Source organism: Loxodonta africana, chromosome 3 (assembly GCF_030014295.1).
Source record: "Loxodonta africana isolate mLoxAfr1 chromosome 3, mLoxAfr1.hap2, whole genome shotgun sequence".
In the NCBI taxonomy this organism is placed as follows: Eukaryota; Metazoa; Chordata; class Mammalia; order Proboscidea; family Elephantidae; genus Loxodonta; species Loxodonta africana.
The window spans coordinates 1,365,878-1,385,036 of NC_087344.1; the positions used below are offsets into that span (position 1 = coordinate 1,365,878).

Sequence of the window (19,159 nt, forward strand, 5' to 3'; positions counted from 1 at the left end):
ACGGACTGACACAGTGGCTGCAACAATGGGCTCAAACACGCCAACAATAGCGAGGATGCTCAGGATTGTTCTGTTGTGCACAGGGTCACTATGAGTTGGAACCTGCTCCATGGCACCTAACACCCACATGGCTCCCCATCACTCGTAGGGTAAAAACCAAACTCCACTGAGCTCTCATCTCCCTTCACCTCCCCCAGCTCCCACCTTGCAGCCCCACCCACATGTGAGATGGCCCCGCCCTCTACTGGAGCTTTGCCTCAAGGGTCCCACACCCCCAGCCTCTTGTTCTTCTGGTCTTAGCACCCACACCCCCTTCAGGGGAGTAGCCCTGTCTGCCCTCTCAGCTTGGGGCTCCTCTCTCTGTACCCAACATTGTCAGGCACAGAGCTGGGCCCTGCACAGCCACCGTGAACGCTTTTCATTTTTTCATTTCATAAATGAGTCTGTGTCCCCAAGAAAATGGCTTTCTGTGGTGGACAATACGTTCACCATCCATGTTGTCCAGTAAGTGGCCACCAGCCACATGTAGCCACCGATCCCTTCAAATGTGGCTGGTGCCACCGGGAAGGAGACTTTCCCATTTCATGTAACTATAACTAATTTCAGTAATTAGTTCAAATTCAGAAAGCTCCCTGTGGCTGGTGGCTGCTATACCACATGGTGTGATTCCAAAGGAAAAGGACTAAAGTAACAAACCACCACCACCCCCCCGTCAGTCTGTCGTACTAGGGGCGCTTGTGTGTAGCTGTGATGCTGGAAGCTCTGCCATTTGTATTTCAAATACCAGCAGGGTCACCCACGGTGGACAGGTTTCAGTGGACCTTCCAGGCTAAGACTAGGAAGAAAGGCCTGGCAATCGACTTCCAAAAATCAGCCAGGGAAAGCCTATGGATTCCAATGGTCCAATCACAAGCGACGGCGGGGACGGCACAGGATTGGCAGCCCTTTGTTCCACATGCATGGGGTCGCCGTGAGCCGGGGGCCCACTGACGGCAGCTAACGACAACGCTTTGTGTGTATGTGTCCAGGATTGTAACTTTAAAGTAAGGTCTGCAGGGCAGCTCCAGCTAACGCTCCCCTGCTTTCTGAGAAGAATGAGACATAGGAAAGAACACGCCCTTGGTGACAGCACAGGGTAGGCACCGACCACACACCACACACTTGGAGGAATTGCTACCAGAGGCGGCAGGCTCCAGGCAGGCTGAACGAAGGCGCCAGAGCAGCTCACACCCCCTTCCTCATTGGGGGGTAGTGCCGGGGAGTCCCAGAAAACCTCTTCTGTATCTGCCCCCAAAATCTGCAGGGGCCGGGAAAGCGGGGTCCCCTCGGGCTCCCCCTGAGGAAGGTAATTAATCGGAGGCTGAAGGGAAAGGACAGGGAGGTGAGGCTACCCCCACCCTTTTGAATAGTGGGAGGCCCCTTGTGGTCCCCAATATGGCAGGACAGTCCCTCGACCATTGAAGCCGTATGGGCAAAGGGGGCAGCCTTGTCCACCAGAAACCTGGGGCTTCTCTCCAACCCACCTTCTCCTGAACCCCTTGGAGCAACTCCCAGCTCCTGAGGGGCTTCACTATGGGTGGGGCTGGTCTGCAGAGTGAAGGTCTAACAAATACGTAAATGAAACCTAAGAGAAACAGGGTCCCCCAGCAACAGAGGCTGCCCCAACTCCCTCCATCCCATGAATTTCAGATTAAGTGACTAAACTGGTAGCACAAAGATCCTCTCCTCCAACTTCAGTCTCAAGAGGGGATCCACGTGGTACCCAGGTTTGGGGACAAAAGAATCTGTCCCCCACAGGCCAGCCTTCCTCCAAATATGAGCTGAGAAGCCAACCAAACCTCTTCGCAAAAAATGAACGCAAAAGGAAAACAAACATGAAAAGCAAAGGATAGAAGTCCACAGGTTGACGAGATGATTTACCCCAGGAAACAGAAGACGACGAGAGGCAGTGAAAGCAGAACTGACAATAAAGAAAATACAACCAAAAAAAAGAAGAAAGAGAAGGAAGGGACTCAGAGAGATGACGAGCACGAAGAACAATCAAGGCTTAAAACCAGAGCGCTGGTATTCCTAAAGGGAACGGAGAAAACACACCAGCAACCACAAAGTCAGAACTGAACCAAGCACTTTTGAATGGTCAACCACGAGGGTCAGAGCACCCAAAGAAACAGTAATGACAAAATAATGAAAAAGCAAATAAGACCAAGATAAACACATGCACATTTACTGGGTTTCATGGCCAGACCTAAACTTTTTACACGGGAGGAAAACGAAGAAATATTACGGGAGTTTGAGTCTCAATAGGGAAAGAGTATGACCAAAGAATTCTATTCCCAGCTAGACGTCCCTCAGATGTAAAGGAAACAAGATCTTTTCAGGTGTGGCGCAGTGGTTAAGAGCTTGGCTGCTAACCAAAAGGTCAGGAGTTCAATTCCACCAGCCACTCCTTGGAAACCCTACGGGGCAGTTCCACTCTGTCCTATAGGGTTGTCATGAGTCAAGGCTGACTCGACGGCAACGGGTATAAGATAGAAACATACATCGCCCATGTGCCCTTGCAGAAGAAACATTCCCTAAAATAACACGCCACAAACTAGGAAGGTGATCACAACGTATAAACGGGCAAACCAGGAGCATGTGATGGGCGTGGCTGACCGTGAGCACGTTTAACCGTCAACTACGGACTCCATCACACCAGTGACGGTAACAAAAGCACCATCGTTGGTGCTTTGTATGTTTTATCTCATTGAATCCTTGCATAGCGACTACGGTCCCCATTTTACAGATAGGAAGACTGAGGCAGTTAAAAAAAAAAAAAGTCATTTGCTCAAGATCCCACAGTAAGTGGCAGAGTCGAGATAACAGATTGCAAATTCCATACAGTTCTTGGGTAAAGAGAAACAATGTTTTCAAGAAACTCACAGTATTTATGCCAAAGGCCGAGGGGCAGACTCCCATACTAGGCTCCTTCCTCAACCTGCCTGCAGAAGGAAATGCGGCTTCATGTCTGGAGTTGAAAAAGCATGAAATGGAGGTTTAAGCACGTTCTTTAAGCCTACTGAATATACCGTGGGCTGGTAGAAGAACAAACCAATCTGTCTGGGAAGAAGGACAGCCAGAGTGCTCCTTAGAAGCGAGGATGGAGAGACTTCATCTCACATGCTTTGGACACATTATTGTGATGTCCCTGGAGAAGGACATCAGGCTTGGTGAAGCACAGGGTCAGCAAAAAAGAGGAAGACCCTGAACGAGATAAACTGACGGTGGCTGCAACAATGGGCTCGAGCATAACGATGACTGTGAGGATGGCGCAGGACCAGGCAGTGTTTCACTCTGTTGGATACGGGGTCGCTATGAGTCGGAACCAACTTGGCGGCACCTGACAACAAAAACAACTAAAACTACGGGGAAAAAAGCACTGATAGAACTGCACACTAGCACAGGCCTCCCAAAACCAAACTGAGAAAACGCACACCATGCAGGAGGAAGTACAAAGTCAGGAAACCTTAAGCGAATACTACAGAAGAAAAGTAGCTGAGACACAGACATGCACTTTGTTTAGAAACATGGCGTCTACAACAGACAGTTCCAGAACCAACAACTGCAGGAGGCTAAATACGACTGGATGCACAGAGATACGTCAAAATAACGCAAACGAAACAGAAGGGTCACAATACTAACATAATATTTTTAATTCAAGGGACACCCTCTCACTAGACTAGAGAGGGCTCTTTTGCACTGACGACAAGCTGATCCACGATGAGGCCCCAGCTGTCTCGAGCTTTTAAAAAGCCAGTTGCCGTGGAGTCGATTCCGATTCCTGGCAACTCTGTGCGTGTCAGAGTAGAGCTGTGCTCCACGGAGTTCTCAGTGGCTGATCTTTCAGAGGTGATCCCCAGGCCTTTCTTCCGAGGAACCCTGGGTGGACTTGAACCTCCAACCAAGCGCCGAGCGAGCTCGCCCTTTGTGCCGCCTAAGGACTCCCTTGGCTTTTACGTGCCCCCTTAACCCAGCATCCAAATACATAAGCAGAAACCGTGGGTCGTGCTCAGAGAAAGTGCCAGACGCGATAGCTTCAATCTCATCAGCTCACAGATCCCCGTCAAACTGTCCCTAAAGTGCTCACGGAAAACGACAGAAGTGGTTCACGTTTTAAAAACCAGTCGCTGTGGCGTCGACTCCAGCTCCTGGCGACCTGTGTGTGTCCGGGTGGAACTGTGCTCCAACGGGTTTTCGGTGGCCAATTTTTCAGGAGCAGACCACTAGGCCTTTCTTCCGAGGCACCTCTGGGCGGACTCAAAGCCCCAACCTTTCGGTTAGCAGCTGAGCTCATTCGTTGTGTGCCCCACCCAGGGACTCTGTTTGTATTTAAGCGAGAGTAAAAAAGCTCTATCTCTTCCAATCAGTAGCAATAGGCTAAGCTGCTACTGATTTTTTACACTGGTGACCCAGAAATCAGCTGATTGAGAAGCACACTCCACCCCCAACTTGGAAATCCGTAATCTCTGAAATAACGCAAGTCAGAGGGAAACATCTCTTAAAAAGTATTGTCGAGTGTTTCTAAAATAACGAAAACTCGGCACTATTGAAACCGATGGGATCTGGCCAAAGCAGTCGTGAGAGGAAAATTTATAATCTTCAGTCCTCTGGTTCCTAAACAAGAGCAAATAGAGATAAACAAATGAGGTCTTCGATTCAAAAGCCATCAAAATAACTTTAAAAAGGGGAACAATTAAGACAAAAGTAAGAGAGAGAAAAGCAGTCGGTTGGTAAGTATTGATTCAGCCATGAAGCAGATTTCTTGGACAACAGATCAATAAAATAAAGCACCAGACAGAAGAATCAAGGACAAAAGAACAAAAAGAAAACAAAAGAAAAGTAGATCGAGGACTGAGAAATGGACTCTACATCTCCTGGTTAAACAAACAGGTGAACTTATCCTTTAAAGTTGTCTTTAAATGCTTAAATCCTTTAAATGTACCATTAATGAGAAGTGTCTGAGGTCTTAAAAGCTTATGAGCGGCCATCTAAGATACAACTGTTGGCCTCTATTCATCTGGAACAAAAGAGAAAGAGAGAAAACCGAAAAATAAAAAGACCTGTTGCCATCAAGTCAATTCCCACTCATAGTGACCCTGTAGGACAGAGTAGAACTGCCCCACAGGGTCTCCAAGGAGTGCCTGGTGGATTTGAACTGCTGGCCTTTTGGTTAGCAGCCGTACCTCTTAACCACTACGCCAGCAGGGTTTCCAGAATCGGACAAAGAACGAGAATACAGGACTGCCTCCATGAACCCTGGCCTCCTCTCTCTACTCTGAGACCAGAAAAACTAGATGGTGCCCAGCTACTGCTACTGAACATTCTGATCAGGGACACAATAGATAGATTCCGATAGAAAACGAGAAAAATGTGGAACAGAATTTCAAATTCTTAAATCCGTGCTGGAGGAGTCCCCAAGACTATGGCCCTGAATTGCTCTTTAAACCTTGAACTGAGACTTGCCCTGACGTCACCTCCAAATTACCAGCTTAGCCCGAAGAGTAAAGATTGCCACCCTTGAGTATTGCATTCTTTTAAAAAATTCTAAGATTGAATGGACAACAGCTACCCTAAAGCACAGACGAGAAGGTTGGGAGAAGTTTAAGACAATGGGAGTGAAACAACTAGAAGATAAATAATGAGAATATGCACACATGTGAAGAATGGAACCAATGTCACTGATGAGAATGCCTAGAAACTGGAGTAGGAGCAGGCTTTGCTGTGCATATCATCACCAAAAATAAATGATTACGTATTTAAAAAAATAAAGTTTGGTGGGTAGTAACTGGGGTCTTCAAAGCTCGCAAGTGGCCACCTAAGATACAACTACTTATCTCCTCCCCTCTGGAGCAAAGGAGAGTGAAGGAAACCAAAGACTCACGGAAGAAATCAGTCCACAGGACTAAAAGCCCACGGGAACCACACAGCCTGCTCTAGCCTGAGACCAGAGGAACTAGATGGTGCCCGGCTACCACCACCAACTGTTCTGACTGGTACACAATTGAGTCCTGGTTAGAATGGGAGAAAAATATACAACAAAACTCTAATTCATAAAACAGACCAGGCTTACTGGACTGATACAGGCTGGAGGAACCTCTGAGACTATGACCCTAAGATACCCTTTAAACTTGGAACTGAAGCCACCCCAGGAGTCCTCTTTCAACCAAATAATAGACTGGCCTATGAAATAAAAATAAGATCGGTGAGGAATGTGCTTCTTTAAACAATCAGCTATAGGAGACCAAATAGTCAACATTTACACAAAAGCAAAGATGAAAAAGCAAGGACGGGCAGAGAGGCTGGATGGACAGAAATGGGGCAGGGGTGGAAACGGAAGGAGTGCTGACACATTACGGGGATCGTAACCCGTGTCACAGAGCAATCTGTGTCTAAACCGTTGAATGGGAATCTAACTTTCTGAGTAAACTTTCATTTGAAAAATAAAATTATTCAAAAAGAATGCACCATTAGCCAGTTTAAAACGTGGATGACTTTTGTCTAGGAAAAACCTAAAACTGACAGGAGTGGACAAAACTTCCACAGGTCAGAATCGCAGGAGAGCCAAGGGTTAATCGCGGGAAAGCATCAGACTCAAATGGGGCTGTAGGTCAGTTCCTTGTGAGCTGAGAGACCAGATGCTTCCCACCCGCTGAAGACCGTCTAGGAAGCAAGGAGTCCCCTGGTTCCGGTCCAGAAACGCGGCAGAGGGCCCGAAGACGCCTCAGACCAATGCCATTCAGCAACACAGGCAATCGCAAAATGAAACACTGCAGATAGAAGCCACCAGCTACCAGAGGACACGCCATCATCCTCGCTGGGCGATGGGGTTGGTGAATGCGCTCAGCTGCTCACTGAAAGGTTGGAGGGTCGGGTCCACACAGAGGTGCCTCAGAAGAAAGGCCTGGCAATCTACCGCTAAAAAGGTCGATATTGAGTGGTTTATTGGGATGGTTACCGACTTTGTTACGTAGTGCTGCTATAACAGAAGTATCACAAGTGGGTGGCTTTAACAAACTTATTTTCTCACAGTTTAGGAAGCTAGAAGGCTGAATTCAGGGCGCCGGCTCTGAGGGGAGGCTTTATCTCTCTGTCGGCTCTGCAGGAATGTCCTTGTCTCTTCCGAGCTTCCATTCCTGGGTGATCTTCATGGGGCTTGGCATCTCTCTTCCCCCATCTCTGCTCGCTTGTCTAATCTTTTATATTTCAAGATAACCCCTACACTAATCCTGCCTCACTCACATAACAAAGACAACTCATTCCCAAGTGGACCACAGGCACAGAGGTTAGGATTTACCACACATATTTTGGGAGGACATAACAATCCGTAACAGTTAGTATGCTCTCCACATCTCAGCCTCTCCATCAGTGAAGCAGGGATAGTAACGGCACCTCTTCCAACGACGTGTGAAGCCTGAGGACTCATAATGAACGGCCTGGCACAGAACGCTCAGGAAATGGTGACGAAAGTCATCGCCGTCGTTACTGCTGCTGTTACAGTGATGATCACAGGCAGCCAGAAAAAGGACCAAACTCTTGATGTACTCAACATCTTGGATAAACCTCCAGGGAGTTATGCTGACTGAAAAAGGCCAATCTCAAAAGGTTACACACTGGGTGTTGCCACTTACACACAGGACATTCCTGAAACAAAACCGTAGAGACGGAGGACAGCACTGGGGTTGTCAGGGCTTTGTGACGGGGAGTTCAACGATAAAGTGTAAATTATCAAGCACCAGGGAGAGCTTTGGGGTGGTGGGACAGTCCTGTGTCTTGATTTTGATGGTGGTGCCGTGAATGTACATGTGTGAGACCTGCACTGAAATCTACACACACGAGGAACCCTGGTGGCGCAAAAGGTTAAGCACTCAACTGCCCACCGAAAGGTTGGCGGTTCGAACCCACCCAGCGGCTCCTCAGGAGAAAGGCTTGGCGACCTGCTCCCGTCACGTGGGGTCGCTCTGAGCCAGAATCGACCCCACGGCACCCAACAATGACGACGCGCGTATGTACAGAAGCTGGTGCAGACTGAGGGACTTCTGAGGATCGTTCAGGCATCAGCTGCCTGGTTGTGATGTTGTCCAACAATTAGACAAGATGTTACCACTGGGGGGAGCTGGGTGAGAGGTCCACAGGACCCCCATGGACATTGCTCTGCAACTTCCTGAAATTCCTAATTATTTTAAAATAAAAAGTTGACCGATCCCCCAAAACAGGGCTCAAGCAAAGTAAAGAGAATTTCATCAAAGAAGAACATCCATGCAGTGAGCGGTGTGTTCATTTAAGTGCTGTGTACATGGGATCAAACTGACAAGAGCAACTAAAAAAAATGAGATACGAAGCTTAGGGAAGAGTGAATTTCTGCTAACGGGGGAGGGACAACTCGGAAAAGGAGGGTGAGAACGGTTGCACAACTCGAAGAATGTGATCAACGTCACTGGACTGTGCATGGAGACACTGCTGAATTGGTGTGTGTTCTGCTGTGTTGCTGAAAATATTCTCAACAACAACAAAAATAAAACAGATGAGAAAAAAAAAATACATATGGCTAAACAACTTTTGAAAAGGTAAGCCCTTCTCTTCATCATAAACGTGCAAACAGAACCAACATATCACTGGTCACCTATCGAAGAAAGAGAAAAAGGGCCCCATGCTGGCTACGTTCAGGGAACCACCAGACCATCGGCTGGAGGGGATCCGATGTTCCTTCCCTTCTGGAGAGCTTTCAGGAAACACAAGCAGCGCTTTCAACGTGAAGATCCATCCACAGACTCAGCAAGTGGACTTGGAGAAACTCGCCCTGAGGAAATCTTTGCGCGTGTGTTCGTTCCAAGGTCCTTTATAAACACAGACCATGGAAGGGACCTTTCCAAGTGTGTGACTTTCCGTCTGAGCGTGGGTTCCATTTCCAGTTACGCAAACCCAGAAAGCTGGGGAGAGATTAAAAATAGGGAAGAAATTTCCTCCGGCCCGTCATTAAGCACTTCCTGATGCCTTCTGTGGCCTGGGATCGGCTGTTTTTTGGCAGTGATGAGCTGTCAATGAGAGCTGTGCCTGAGAGCTTCCCAAAAGGGAGTGGCGAGAAAATTATTCCCTTTGTAACATCTTTCAATCCAGATAACAGGAAGAAAGTCTCCGTCTCCCGTTTTTCTTTAATGTCTCTCTTAACACCAATTTTTTTTTCTTTTTAACAGGCAGAGACCAGGTACAGCCACCACCAGTCACATCAGCCTCAATATGCCACGCCACTTCTATTTTATTCCTTTTTGGGGACACCTTACATTCTGGTCCCGGCTGCTGGTTTTCTTGTATCAATTTTCCTTTCAAAATACATTTAAGAGAATCGAGTCGTTTTAAAGGAACACGAAGGATGCCGCGGAGTCCCTGGGTGGCACTAACAATGAATGTGCTTGACAGTTCGCTAAGAGGTGAAAGGTTTGAGTCCAACTGGAGATGCCTCGGAAGAAAGGCCTGGCAACCTACTTTCGAAAAGCCAGCCACTGAAAACCCTACGGAGCTCAGTTCTACTCTAAATCGTGAGGGTGCCACAGTTGGGGCTGACTCCACGGCAACCACGACAGGGGTAGGGTCAAGAGGGCATGGCTGGCAGAAAGAAAGGGGTTCTGGACGAGACCTGTCTGGAAGATGAGGCTACACCCATTGTACTGAAAAGAAACTGAGGTGCAGGAAGGGGATGACCCTTGGAGCCACACAGCTCTGGGTCTGCTCTGACTCCTGCAGGTCAGAAGATGAACCCCAGGCTGTGCGGCTGATGGAACATCAAACTCTGCCCCCTCCTGGGGTCCCCGCTCCAAGAAGGCTGCGGAGCGGTGACAGGAGCTCCAAGCTGGGACACCCCACCCCAGATGGACAGTCATGGGCTCAAGGGAAGGCCGGGGGGCCTCTGCACAGAGGTGCCCCACACTTCACAGCTCACAAGGTTCTCAGCCCCTGGTCTGCCAAGCCCTCCGCCCAGGGGGTGGACACCCATTTTGCAGAGGAGGGAACTGAGGCTCAAAGCACAACGGCACAAGAGTCTGTGTTTGCAGGGACCACATGACAGCCAGAAGGAAGGGGGCCCCAGGTCCTGGGCCTCCCCTGGCCCTGTAGCTCCCCACCCAGGTGGTTCAGGTTTAGCCAAATGTGTCTAAACTGAACTGAGGGGGGTGCCCAGGCCGAAGCCAGCCTCAACCATCCCCCCCAGAGCTGTGGGCAAGAAATTCAACAGGCGAGCCTCATTAGCGTCCCCTGAATTCTGAGCCCCGATGCAAGGGGTTGGGCTGAAGTAGAGTAGACCCTTCGGTCAGAGGTGGTGGAGCTGCAGAAACCCCAGGAAACTGGCATTTACAGACGGTCCAGAATTCATGTCCAGGGAAAGGCAGGACCAGGCAGAGGCGTTGGGGGAAACTTTCCGGGGAGCGGGGGATCCACACACCCACAGCTGCTGAGGGCTGCTGGCCCCCTGGCAGCACGTCTGCGGAGAGGCTGGGTGGGCAAGTGGACGGCTGGTGAGGGAAGACCGCCCCCCAAGCTGAGCCAGGCGCAGCTGAGTCCACCACCAGGAAGGCCCCTGCCTCCCTCCCCCGGGCAGGGAAGTATCAGCATGGGGAGGGCATGGCGGGTACCCTTGGGGATTTCCACCCCTGCAGGAGACTCCGGCCACCCTGTGGCTACTTCCTCAGGGACATAGAGGCCAGGCGGGGTGATGACCGTGAGCATGACCCCCCTCTTCTCTCCCCCGTGAGCCCCCCTCCTCCTGCCAGACCCCAAAGGGCACCCCAGGGGATCCTGAAAACGACGGCTTAACAGAACCTCCATCCCAGAGCCCAGAAACACAGGACACCATCCAAAAGCCTGGTTCTGAGGCCCCATAAAGGTTCTGAGACCCACGCCACAGGCCCAGGGAGCTCCAGACTCTAAACCAGAAGGCAGGACACACCTGCCTGGGCCCCTTGAGGGGCTCCCTGGGGACACTTATTGCCTCACAGTGACCCCGTGCACAGCAAACAAAAAGCTGCAGTCCCGCACCACCCCCACTATCGCTTAGGATCAGGTCCTGTGATACACAGGGTTTTCACTGGCCGATTTTTGAGCGCAGATCGCCAGGCCTTTCCTCGTCCGCCTGAGTCCAGAAGCCCGACTGAAACCTGTTCACCATCCTAACAACACCACCTGGCAACACACAGGCCTCCCCTGAAAGCCGGGTGGGGGCTGCACACGAGGTACAGGCACGCCGGCTGTGAATCAAACCCCAGGCTCCCGCACAGAAGGCGAGACTTATACCACCGACCACCCCTGCCTCGGGGACACAATGGCTCCCCCCAGGACCAGCCGGTGGCCAAAAGGCTTCCCGATAAGCACATCAGACCTCATCCCGTCTCTGCCTACAATCTTCCATGGCTCCCCACTACTTTCGGAAGAGACAGACCTACAGCCTCGGCCCACAGCGCTCTGACTTCCCTCCTCCCCTCTCACCCTCACTCTGTCTGCTCCAGCCAAATGGGCCTCCTCCTTGCTCCCCCAACTCACCAGGCCTGGTCCTGCCTCAGGGCCTTTGCACAGGCTGTTCCCACCACCAGCAATTCTCACGCGCACATGGCTCCCTCCCTCCCCTCCATCAGGTCTCTACTTAAGCAACCTCTCCTCAAAGTCTCCCTGACCACCCAGCTAGCCACAGCCCTCCCCTGCCCAGCACCCTGACCCAACTGTGAGCTTCTCCAAGCAGCACCTGTGTTTCTGTGTAACTTTTCAGTTCTCGTCCCTGCTATCTCCCCTCGTCCATCCTGCCCGCTGCCACCATGTCAGCACTGAGGGCTGGCTGGGGTAACCGCCTGGTCTAGATTTGCCCAGACGTTCCGGTATCAGCACCTCAAGTCCCACACCCATGCCATTGGCTGGGCCAACCACTGGGCTCCCTCTGCAGTCCCAAGGGCAGTGGCTCTTGTCACATCGGTGGTGACAGTGAGAACGGCTGATCTTGGGGTCCTCTGAGGCTTGCCACTCACCATTCCCAAGTGTGTACATCTGGACACAGGGCCCCAAGCCCCCCCCACTTCCCCTGCCTGGCCCTCACAAAAACCTCCCTCCTTTGGCATCTGGGGGACCCTTTGGTTCTGTTCCCTACCCACGTCCCGGGCTCTGTCCACGCCCGACCCTTGACACGTCTGTCTTTTCACTCAATGTGCAGGTCCTACCTGAGCCTGTGAACTGGGTGCTGGCCAGGGAGGCAGGCCGGCCCTTCCCGTTGGCCACGGGCAGCGGGAACATCTGTGGGGAAGAGAGGGAGATGGTTGAGTGTGGGCAGGTGACAAAAAACCCCACAGTTCCAGTGGCCTCAGCACCCCTGGCGGCTCAGGTTACGGATGGAGCTTGGAGACTTTCGGGGACTGAGGACACAGCTTTGTCCCAGTCTTGGTACTTTCACTCTCATCGAGGACCCACAGGGTGTGAAGGGACCTCAGGACAGTCGCTCCCCAAAGCTGGGATGCACCCGTGGGTGCCAAGGGGACTGGGACTCAGGGTGTGAAGAAGGGGAAACGGGGCTCATTGCTTGGGGAGCACTGAGTCGTGAGGACCAAGGGAAAAATTTGGAAACGGACAGCGGCGACGGTTGCACAGCATGGGGAATGTAATTACTGTTACCAAACAGTACACTTTAAAACGTTAAAGAAGCAGATGTTGTTATACGTATCTACGTCGTCCTCAGCTACTATCGAGACACCTCTGACTTCTGCGACCCCACGTACAACGAGACCAAATGATGTCCGGTCCTGTGCCACCCCCACGATCGGCGGCCTATCAGACCCCTGTGATCCGTGGTGTTTTCAGTGTCCGAGTATTGGAAGTCAATCGCCAGCCCTTTCCTCCTAGACTATCGTAGCCTGGAAGCCCTGCTGAAACGTCACAGCAAAACCTGTCCAGCATCACGGCCACAAACAAGCCTCCCGTGTGAGACGGGCGGTGGGTGTGCAGAAGGTGCACTGGTGGGAAACGGAACCCGGGTCTCCCGCATGGAAGGCAAGAATCCTACTAGGGCTGAACCACTGCTGCTTCACATACGATCTTTATCAGAAAAAAAAGAGGAAGACCAGGGCTGCCCTGACCGTCCAGGGCAAGAAACAGCAAGACAATGATTTCACTGACTTATCATGTGCTCAAAGCTGCTGGTGTCAGGAGAAAGGCTCCCCCAGGGGCCAACACCACCACCTCCTTGGGCCCCACACACATGCCACCCTGGGAGGGCAACAGTATCTAGTAGAATTCTAAACTCTGCTTCACACTATTTCAATTTTGTTTATTTTGGTGGGGGACCTAAATAGGTCTATTGATACAATTTATCCACTCTATAGAGTGGGCCTGAGCTGGGATCCTTTCCACAGCAACAAGTTCGGTTTTTTAATCCACTCTGGGGAGAAATACAATGTTTTATTTAAGTTTCTGCTTAAAAGAATAGTGAGGCCTTTTGCAGGGACAGGTAACAGGTGGATACAGGTGGAAGTCAGGCCCCAAGCTCCTTCTAGAGGTTCCCTAAGGGGTATCCCACTGTGCTCCTTTCCTGACAAGCTGGGGACCCCACTGGGAGAGGCTTCAGGGAGACAGGACAGGACACGTCACACGATGGGAAGGCTGGGAGGGTAATGGGCCAGGCTCTGGGCCTAGTGGCTACTCAATGGCCCTCTCGGCACCCCAGAGGGGTAGCATCAGCCTGTCATAAGGGGAAACTGAGGCTCAGAGGCAGCTGGTGGAAGCAGAGCTGGGATGGAGCCCGGGGGACAGTGAGAAGCTAGGGTGACTGGGAAAGGGGCTTCCCCCTGGAGCTTGCTTCGGTGGCTCTCCTAGGCTCTGGGCCCAACACCCTCCCTCCCTCCCTCCCTCCCGCCTGGCTCACCCACCGTGCTAAGTCCTTGAAGATTGAACAGCTTAGCAGCATCAACCAGGAAAATCCAACATCAACAAACCCTTTCGCCACAGAAAAAACAAAACGCACCCCTATCCTGCCCCAAGGGTCTGGCTTTTAAAAATTCAGCTTGAGGTCCCAGTGACAAATGTGGCTGGAACCCAGGCTTGTTGGGGAATGGCTGACAGCCCCTGAAACTTGCCCAGGACTGAAAGGAAGTGAAAGCACGTGGCACGGCAGCTCAGGCCCTGGGGCTCCATCCCCACACCCCCATTCTACAGGAGGAGAAACTGAGGCCGCCTTCCCATCTCGCCCTGCAGAAGTTGAGATGGAGAGGCTCTCTGGAGAGATGGCAGCCAGGCAGGGGTGGGTTCTCATTGGGGTCTACGCCCACCCAACTGAGAGCCTAGGTTGGCCGATGTATCAAAGGAAACCGTCTCAGCCCCCACCTCCAGGGCCCTACTCTCCCAGAAGGGCCACTCTCCCACTGGGGAAACTGAGGCCCAGGTTGGGAGAAGGGCTGACTTGAGCCAAGGTAAGGAGCAAACGCACTCCAGGGGGTCCTGGGGTCAGCAACCAAGCTGGGTGGGGGGGGCCTAGATTCCATTTTGATCTGTTTTGGCCTCCAAGCCCCTGGAGACTAAGCTGACGTGGCATTTGCCACAAGGGTACCGGGCCGTGTCCTGAGGGCTCCGCAGCCTCGTGATCAGCCCAGACCTGCCCCCGCAGCCCCCGAAGCCTCAGTTTTCCTGGCTGTGAGATCGACCCAGGGTTCTGAGCTCCACAAGGAGTTTGTAAAACCCAGTTGGCCATGGGCTCCCGTATGTAGTAGGGACCTCCGTCCATGTACACGGCTCAGGGGCATAGGTGGCCAAGGTCCCACAGCCAGCTCCTCCCTGTGGTCCCTCGTCCAAGAAGCCACATCCCTCAGGCCTGGGACCGTGTGAGACACCAGCCAGGAACACCACGGACAGAGCGTCCTTCCCTCCCAACCCAAGCAGCGGCTCTCAGCTCGTGCCTCCACGTCCTTAAAGCCTTTCCGTCTCCGGTTTACACAGAGCAGCCTTGGGCCCAGGAAGCCTCAGGTGGGATCTCAGGTGCCCAACGCTAGCTTCTTCTTTGTATTTATTCTCATAGTTACCTCTTCTCCTACTTCATATAAAAGCACCAGAAAGAAAGACTTCCCATTCAAATGTTTTTGTTTCAGGTTTAACCGGTGGGTTCTTTCAAAGCAGCAGAAAATCCAATGTCCCGGGGGCAGGTGGAGCAGGGTGGCTGGCCACAGAGGGATGGAAAAAGGGGTGTGAGCTGTAATGGGGGGCGGCTGCCTCTGCTCTTGGTGTCTTGGAGAGAGGGCTAGGCCTCTCACTTGTGGCCACAGAGGGGTGAAAACCAGCTTTGGACAAAAGCGGGAACCTCAGCTTCCTCGTCTGCGAAACAGGCCACTGGTTCCCAGCTGAAGCAGGGAGACACTGGGACCCTCTGGGCAGAAGGAGGAGGTGAACGAGTGGCTCAGGGCTCTTGGATGGGGGATAGAGGTGAACAGACCGGGTCCCGCAAGGTTAAACCTGTGTCCCCCCCAGCCCGTCTGTTCCGGGCCAACAGTCCGTGACCCGTCAGTTTAACAAAACAACTGCATTGCACCCTGGTTACTCAGCCGGGGAGGCAAAAATAAGACAGGGCTTAAAAATATCGGCGTGGCCCTTCCGGCGCCGTGGCCCCTCCATCCAGAAGGTTGTTTTTCACTGGGAGGGGGGTGTGAGTGACTGGTGTCGTTTCGGTTTGGGGACTTTTGTTTTTGACAGACCTCAGTGGCCTGGGCCTTATGCCCACTAATGGAGGATTAAATTCAGACTGAAAGTACCTTCATCTCTCTGCACTGTTTCATACCCAAATGGTGCTTGGGGCGGGGGGGGGAGGGCGGGGAGACAGAATTCGGGGAATCTGCCAACACATTGGCCGGAAGAGAAAAAAAAACTCCTGAGCGTTTCAAGAAAATGCTGACCACCCCCGGCCCCAAGACAAGCAACCCATTGCACAGATGGGCAAACCGAGGCCTCTGGGCTTCCAGAGTTATGGGAGGCCCACTAGCTCCTGGCACCATGGAGCACACTGGTTGCTGGGCCTCAGATCTCTGAGCTGTGCACCCTCCGAGAACCTGTACCCTTACTGGACTGCCACCCTGCCCAGCCCAAAAACAGGCCACCCTTGGGCGGGTCACACCTCAACAATAACGAAGACAGTAATAACAGCATATGATGCACCATATGACCCTGATAACGCCCACTTTACAGACAAAAAAGTCAAGGCCAAGTGGTGGCCTCAGAACTGAGCACTCCAGGTCCAGCCTCCCCACAAAGGAGCCGGAGACCATGGGCAACGCCCCCCTGGGCCTCAGGTTCCCCATCTGGAAAAGGGGTGCACTGAACCCAGCCTGTGGCTGGACAAACACCTCATGACAGGTACCTCTACACAAGGCCTGGGTCCCCTGATTCCACACACACTACCACAGGGGTACCACCAGCCTGCTTCCAAAGGTACCCCATACCCCAGCCCCATCTGGGAACTCTCACCCCAACAAGTTTGAGAACCAACTGTTGGGAGTAGTTTTAGCAGATGTTTCTTGCCCTTAACAACCTTCCTGCAGATCCTGGGGGGAGGGGGCCCCCTTACCATGCTGAAGTCCAGGAGGTCGCTGAGTTCCTTGTCTGTGCCCACGGGTGCCATCCTCGGCGGCTGGTTCATTCTCCAACTGCGGGTGAGGTGGCCAGGGCAGGCACCTGGGGCCTAGACAGAGCCCTGGGTGGGGGTGGGCAGCAGGGAGAAGCAGAGACAGGCAGACACACAGAAACGGGAGAGAAGAGGGGTCAGCGGCTGAAAGGGTGGGGGTGTGGGGGGCTGATTAAACAGGAGACCCTTTAAGTTGTCCTGGGAATCGCGGCTCTGCAATGGCCCTGAAGGGGTCTCCCTCCCTAAACTGAGTCTCTTTCTGACTCTGGGGGTGAGGACAGAGCCAGCGGGGAGTCTGAACAAGGGGGGGGACGTTTGAATACAAATTCCCTTAACTCCCTCAGAGACCACCAGAGAATCACATTTCAAAATTTAAACCGGGGGGGGGGTGGCCAGGGCGGGAGCGGTCCCTGGGCCTGTCGCGGCCGGAACCACCCCTCTCCCTGGCCACATCTCCGTTTCCAACCACCCCCGGGCCTCCCCGCGCCCCTCCCCCAAGGCAGGGGGCGGTGCGGCCCAGGCCCCGCCCCCGGGGAAATTTGGTGACCCCCCCCCCCTTCCCAGCAGCTGTCACAGCACGCTGGAGGCCCAGTCACCCCCAAATCCAAAGAGAAAATAATCCACGAGACAGAAGAAAGCGAAGCCCCCTCCTCACTTCACAACTTAGGGTGGACGGCCCCGCACAGGATTTAAAGTGGCCGACCCTCGAAGCTTTCCTCCGCCCTTCAGAACCCCACCCCCGCTGCCCCCCAAAAAACCGAACTAAGAAAAAAACAACCCAAGGTTGTTTCATTGCCACGATGTATCCGGCTATTATTTTTAAGCAACTTTGACAACATCCCTGCCTCCCGTCCCCGAAGGACAGGGTCCCAGAAACCAGGCTCCAGCCTCGCATGGTCCCAGGGGGCTGCTCTCCAGAACAGGGGCTGGGGGATCCACCTGCCAGCCCGCTTCCACGTCCAGAAAACAGGGTCAAGAATGGCCTCAGTCCCAAAGAAAGGAGAACCCCTTCGGCTCCCACTTTTTCCACTCGAGGGTTCCCCAAGTGGGGGCGGGGGCGGCCAAGGAGGAACCACGGGGGGGTTCTGAAGTCAGAGGAGACCCAACTTCAGAAGTAAAGAAACCCCCCTCTTTGTTTGCTAACTGGGGATGGGGTGTGAAGCGGAGGCCCCAGAGCACCCCCCTCCTTCGCCAAGTTTTTTCTTTTTTCGAGGGTGTGTGAGACTGACACTTTGGAGGGGTCCGAAACCGGTCGTTTTTGAGGAGTAGTGGAAACTGACTTTAACGAGAACTCAGACACACTTGCGGGGCGGCTGAACCAGGCTTTTAGGGGGTCCCTGAAAGACTCCTGGGGCGTCAGAAGCACTTTGGGGGACTTGAAAAGGACTTTGGACGTGTTTGAAAGCGGCTCAGGGATTCTTGAAACCGACTTTGGACGAAGGGGGGCCGCGAAACATCTCTGTTTCAGGGGGGAGGGGTGGGGGCAGGCCCGGGAAGCAAGGCCCCCCCGGAGCCGGTGCGGGCGGCGCGGCCCGGGGCCCTTTGAAGCTCGGGGCGCCCGACCCGCCGGCCGGCCGCGGCGCCCCGCATTAACGCGGAGCAGATGTTCCCCCGGCCCCCCCGGCCCCCCAGCCTGAGCCCGCGGTGCGCGCCGCGGCCCGGGCCCCGCGCAGACAAAAGGACTGGCCTCCTCCCGCTCCCCGCCAACTCCGCGCCGCCCGGGCCGCCCGGGGAGGGGGCGCCCGAAGCCCGGGCCGGCGCCGGGGGTCCGCGGAAGTTGGCCAGGGCCCCCCCGGCGCCGCAAAGTTTGGCCAAGTGGCCGGCGGCGCGCAGGGGCGCCCGAGCCGCCCGGCCTCCGCGCCCGGCCCCCCCACGGGCGCGCAAAGTTGGAGAACAATGCCCGGCCGCGCCCGCACCCCGGCCGCCCGCCCGCCGCCCGCCCGCCGCCCGCCCGCCGCCCCAGGCCAGGGCGGCGCAGCCCGCGGCGCACGGCGGGGCCCGGCGCCCCCAGCCCGGCCGGTTACCTGCGCGGCGAGCCGGGGCGCAGGCGGGCGGGGCGCGGCGGCATGGAGGGCCCCCCCGGACAAAGGGGCGCGCGGCGGCCCGGGGCTCGCGCGTGGGTGGCGGTCCCGGTGCCTCCCTCCCCGCGCGGGGCCCGGGGGCGGCCGGCCGGCGGCGTGCGGAGCGGCGCGCGGTGCCCGCAGTGCCCGCCGCCGCGTCGGGTCCGGTCGGTCCGGCCCGCTACGCCCGCGGCCGCCGCCGCTGCCTCATCTTCCTGCGGCGGGAGACATGTTCCGCCCCCCGCCCGCGCCGCCGCCGGCCCCGCCCGCGCCCCGCCCCCCGCCGGCCCCGCCCGCGCCCCGCCCGACGCCGCCGCGGATCCCTCCGCGCGGGCCCCGGCCCCGGCGCCGGCCGCTCGCCCCCCGAGCGCCCGCACGAGCACCGTGCAGCCCTCCTCGGGAGCGGGGACGCGCAGGGGCGCCCTCGGGGGCACAG

The 19,159-nt window shown here is 54.4% G+C and overlaps 1 protein-coding gene across 8 annotated transcripts in view; it reads right to left on the bottom strand.

The window, feature by feature from the left end:
• TCF3 (transcription factor 3) overlaps positions 1-18,769 on the bottom strand; it is a 42,096-nt gene extending 23,327 nt beyond the window's left edge. For all 8 annotated transcript variants that reach the window (XM_064280117.1, XM_064280115.1, XM_064280114.1 and 5 more), the window contains exons 1-3: positions 18,688-18,769; positions 16,607-16,732; positions 12,231-12,303 (exon numbers count right to left, since the gene is read on the bottom strand). In XM_064280117.1, the coding sequence (XP_064136187.1) occupies positions 12,231-12,303; positions 16,607-16,678 (145 nt within the window). In that variant the 5' untranslated portion in view covers positions 16,679-16,732; positions 18,688-18,769. The remainder of the gene's footprint in view (positions 1-12,230; positions 12,304-16,606; positions 16,733-18,687) is intronic.
• Between the last annotated feature and the right edge of the window lie 390 nt (positions 18,770-19,159).